The following is a 3,666-nucleotide window of genomic DNA, read 5'->3' as shown; positions in this document are numbered from 1 at the left end:
GCTGGAGTTCAGTGGCGCGATCTCGGCTCACTACAAGCTCCGCCTCCCGGGTTCCCGCCATTCTCCTGCCTCAGCCTCCCGAGTAGCTGGGACTACAGGCGCCCGCCACCTCGCCTGGCTAATTTTTTGTATTTTTTTTAGTAGAGACGGGGTTTCACCATGTTAGCCAGGATGGTCTCGATCTCCTGACCTTGTGATCCGCCCGTCTCGGCCTCCCAAAGTGCTGGGATTATAGGCTTGAGCCACCGCGCCCAGCCAGGATAATTTCTTGAACCCGGGAGGCTGAGGTTGCAGTGAGCTGAGATCGCACCACTGCACTCCAGCCTGGGCGACCGAAAGACTCTGTCTCAAAACAAAACAAAACAAAAACACATGTTGCAATTAATTTAAACTTTTTCTGATTTCTACACATTCTATTTTGCATATGGGCATCTCCTCCCAAATATATAAGAGAAGAAAATACATCTCTTGATACTTTCCTTACTGTTGCTCCAGGAAAAACACACCGTATGAGAGACATAAATGCTTGTTACAGAGGCCTAATCTAGGCCATGCATAGGACAAACTCGATGCTGTAGGCACCTGCCTGATGCTTACTTTCTCCTACGCATCTAAACTTAAACAATTCCATCCCTTCCTAGCTCTACCCCCTCTGTGAGGCTCTTGTGAGAATGATAACATTACATAAACTGTAGGTGCTCAGTGTTTATTGAATGACTGATGACAGAGGAAACAGTTCTATGTCATTTTATAGATAGCAAAAATAGAGAGGAACTTGAAACTTTAAGTTTTAAGGGAAAGATCCCCATTACTGCTCTTCTGCTTCCTCCAGCTCCAGTGATGGTGTTGGCAGTATGTTTGGTGGAGGTGGTGCTGGTGGTGGGGAGGCAGTGGCAGAATCTCCGCTTTCTTTGGTGTTACTCTTGGTAGAAGTAGCAGTGTATGTGATCTGTCCTGAGGTCATGGTGCTGACAGTGGCAGAGTTCACAGGGGTGGCATTTGGAATGATGACAAGGTTGGTATTAGCAAAAAAGCTAGTGCTTTTGATTTGGGGGAGATCAGACAAAATATATTTTCTTTGTATCACAGCACTAGAATTCTTGGCAGGTTTTAGCATCTCTTGGATGTCTTCATTAAGTACATTGGGTGTTCCATATTGCAGGTAGTTTTTAATCAATTTAACCACTTTTGGTCCAACACAACATTTTTTCATCTTGCATTTCTGTATCTCTTTTTCATCCACATTACAATGCTCCCTGCATCTCCCAAAACCCATTAAACATCTTCTCAAGCCAATAAATTCTGCATAAAAAAAGAGAAAGTCATTGAGCCAAGGTTAATAACTAGAGATGATGTTAAAACTGCTATTCATACTCAATTTTAAGACTAGTGTTTAGGGATGTTGTTGAAGGCAAATGGGCAGGCCAAGAGAGTCTCTATGCCCCTCTTGATTCCAGAATAAATTTCCTGTTTAGTCTGCCTTCCTTGAGTAACTTTAAGAAGCAAAAGGCACGTAGAGGATAGAGTAATTATTTGCTTTTAGGATAGAATTTTAGACCTTCAACTTAGCATCTTAGGTACTTGTCGGACATCACTATCCCATCTCCATAATCTTGGGAAATCCCAATGAGAGCAAAGTCTATCATAAAATTAATTTAAGAAAGAAGTGCAAAAGAGAGTCAATAGAATTTTCAGGAGTCCTTTCTTTTCGCCAAACCCAGTAGCCCATGACTTCTCTTTTCTCAACAATTGCTAGATCTGTGATTCCTGAAGCATGGTGTTCTCCTATCTCTTCTAGCCTCTTTGGACACTCTATCCCTCAGAAGTCTCATTCAGTATTCCAGCATTAACCTCATATCCACGAAGGTAACTTCTGTGTTGTTATCTGTAATTCTAAATTCCTTGCTCAGCTTAGTATCTTATCTTTATCTGCTGAATGATTTTTCCATCCTAACATCTCATCTTTCTTTTTTTCTGAATCTAAAAAGCTTTTCTCCCTTGTTCATATTAATAACTCAATTATTTTCCACAAATTATAAGAGATTTATGTAGCATCTATTAATTTTCAAAGCATGTTCACATACATTTCCACATTGTTTTCTCATCAAATGGAAAACAGAAAAATTCTTATATTGGAAGCAGTTGCATTGATTAACCTCATTATATTCATATGAAATTGAAGTTCAGAGTGGTTAAGTGACTTTACCCAGGATGACACAGCCATACTTGCTTATGGTACTACCCTTTTCCTAGGGTCCCAAGATAAAAACATTGGAAGCATCTTTGACTCTTCCACTTTCCCTGCCCCGAAACCCATTCCTATTTTTTTCAAATAGCTGGATGATTCTTGTATTCTGAAACAAATCTCAATGCTTCTCCTTTCTTTTCCAGAAACAATAGTTAATCCCCTGGCTTAGCCTTTTGCCATAATGCATTCCTAGATGCCCTTATGGTAGTTTGGGGATTTTCAGGAAGACAAAGGCTGAGAGAAGGGATAAAGGCCCTGGAAAACCTGAAAGAATTCAAGATAGAGAACACAGGCCTGTGTACTGGATCTTGAAAGGGTTTTTTTTGAGCATGAGGGAAGAACTTCCTCCTTTTTACACCAAAGCACAAACTGATAGGAACCTTTGTTTCAAGAGGTGGTTTTTCAGGAAGGGGAACAATACACACTGGGGCATGCTGAGTGGAGGGAGAACATCAGGAAAAATAGCTAATACATCCTGGGCTTAATACCTGGGCGATGGGTTGGTAGATGCCACAAATAACCATGACACATATTTACCTATGTAACAAACCACACATCCTGCACAAGTACCCCAAGACTTTAAAAAAAAAAAAAGAGGTGGTTTAAGATAGAAATAGAACTAAAAGGAGGTAGACCTGGTGTTAGTCTTAGCATGATAGACATATACAGGACCGGAAGGCAGTATTATATTTTGGATAGTTTCTGAATAGACAAAAAATATTCTGCTTTCTCTGTAGCTTCCTGGGTATTCCCAATGGGTACAGTCTGGGAGTCGGAGCCTATGAGAATGCATCAGTGCACGACTGATACAGTAGGTAAACTCTTTAACCATCTTTTTGAACAGCTCATCTTTCAGCCTCCTCTCTTTGGGTTTCCATGGTCATGGGCAGCCAAATCCTTGGTTCCTCACATCTACTCATCTTAAACCTGGGAATCCACATTACCTGTGTTCACCTGGTACTGTAGCATGAGGCTGGCAAATATAGGAAAAAGGAGCTTCATGGTTGGGTGCCAGAGAGGAAGCCCTGGATCTGGGCTGATGCTCCTGAGCTCCAGCCTTTATTGGCCTCTTCATGGCCTTAGGCCATGAGCAGTGAAGTGCAGCCGAAGCAGGTTTGTGTGCTGCTCACCGTAGTTGTGTTTTTTCTGACTGTTTGAAAACACCCTTTCCTGAACACCTCTATGCAACAAATTTCCTGCTCTTGATCCTGGAGGAAAATATAAGATATGTAAGATAAGAAAGAAAGAGCAAGCCCTTTGCACGTCTCTCTCTTTTGTTTTTTTGAGATGGAGTCTCACTCTGTTGTCGAGGCTGGAGTGCAGTGGCGTGATCTCAGCTCACTGCAACCTCCATCTCCCAGGTTCAGGCAATTCTCCTGCCTCAGCCTCCCGAGTAGAGTATCTGGGACTACAGACGA

General features: G+C 42.0%; 1 protein-coding gene across 1 annotated transcript; it reads right to left on the bottom strand.

Annotated features, from left to right (window-relative positions):
• Nucleotides 1-694: 694 nt before the first annotated feature.
• Nucleotides 695-3,275, bottom strand: DEFB129 (defensin, beta 129). Its single transcript, XM_011960324.1, has 2 exons — nt 3,193-3,275; nt 695-1,302 (listed from the first exon to the last, which is right to left on the bottom strand). The coding sequence occupies exons 1-2, from the start codon at nt 3,248-3,250 to the stop codon at nt 809-811; spliced, it is 552 nt and encodes a 183-aa protein (XP_011815714.1). The 5' UTR covers nt 3,251-3,275; the 3' UTR covers nt 695-808.
• Between the last annotated feature and the right edge of the window lie 391 nt (nt 3,276-3,666).

This window comes from Colobus angolensis, unplaced genomic scaffold, assembly GCF_000951035.1.
Source record: "Colobus angolensis palliatus isolate OR3802 unplaced genomic scaffold, Cang.pa_1.0 Scaffold114, whole genome shotgun sequence".
In the NCBI taxonomy this organism is placed as follows: Eukaryota; Metazoa; Chordata; class Mammalia; order Primates; family Cercopithecidae; genus Colobus; species Colobus angolensis.
This window is presented reverse-complemented; position numbering and strand designations above follow the sequence as displayed.

What these genes read in the sequence shown, in the direction of transcription:
- DEFB129 (XM_011960324.1), bottom strand. Translation starts at nt 3,250, where the DNA reads ATGAAGCTCCTTTTTCCTATATTTGCCAGCCTCATGCTACAGTACCAG. An exon ending in ACAGTACCAGGTGAACACAG is followed by an intron (nt 1,303 to 3,192) that starts GTAATGTGGATT and finishes TTTTTTATGCAG; the next exon opens with AATTTATTGGCTTGAGAAGA.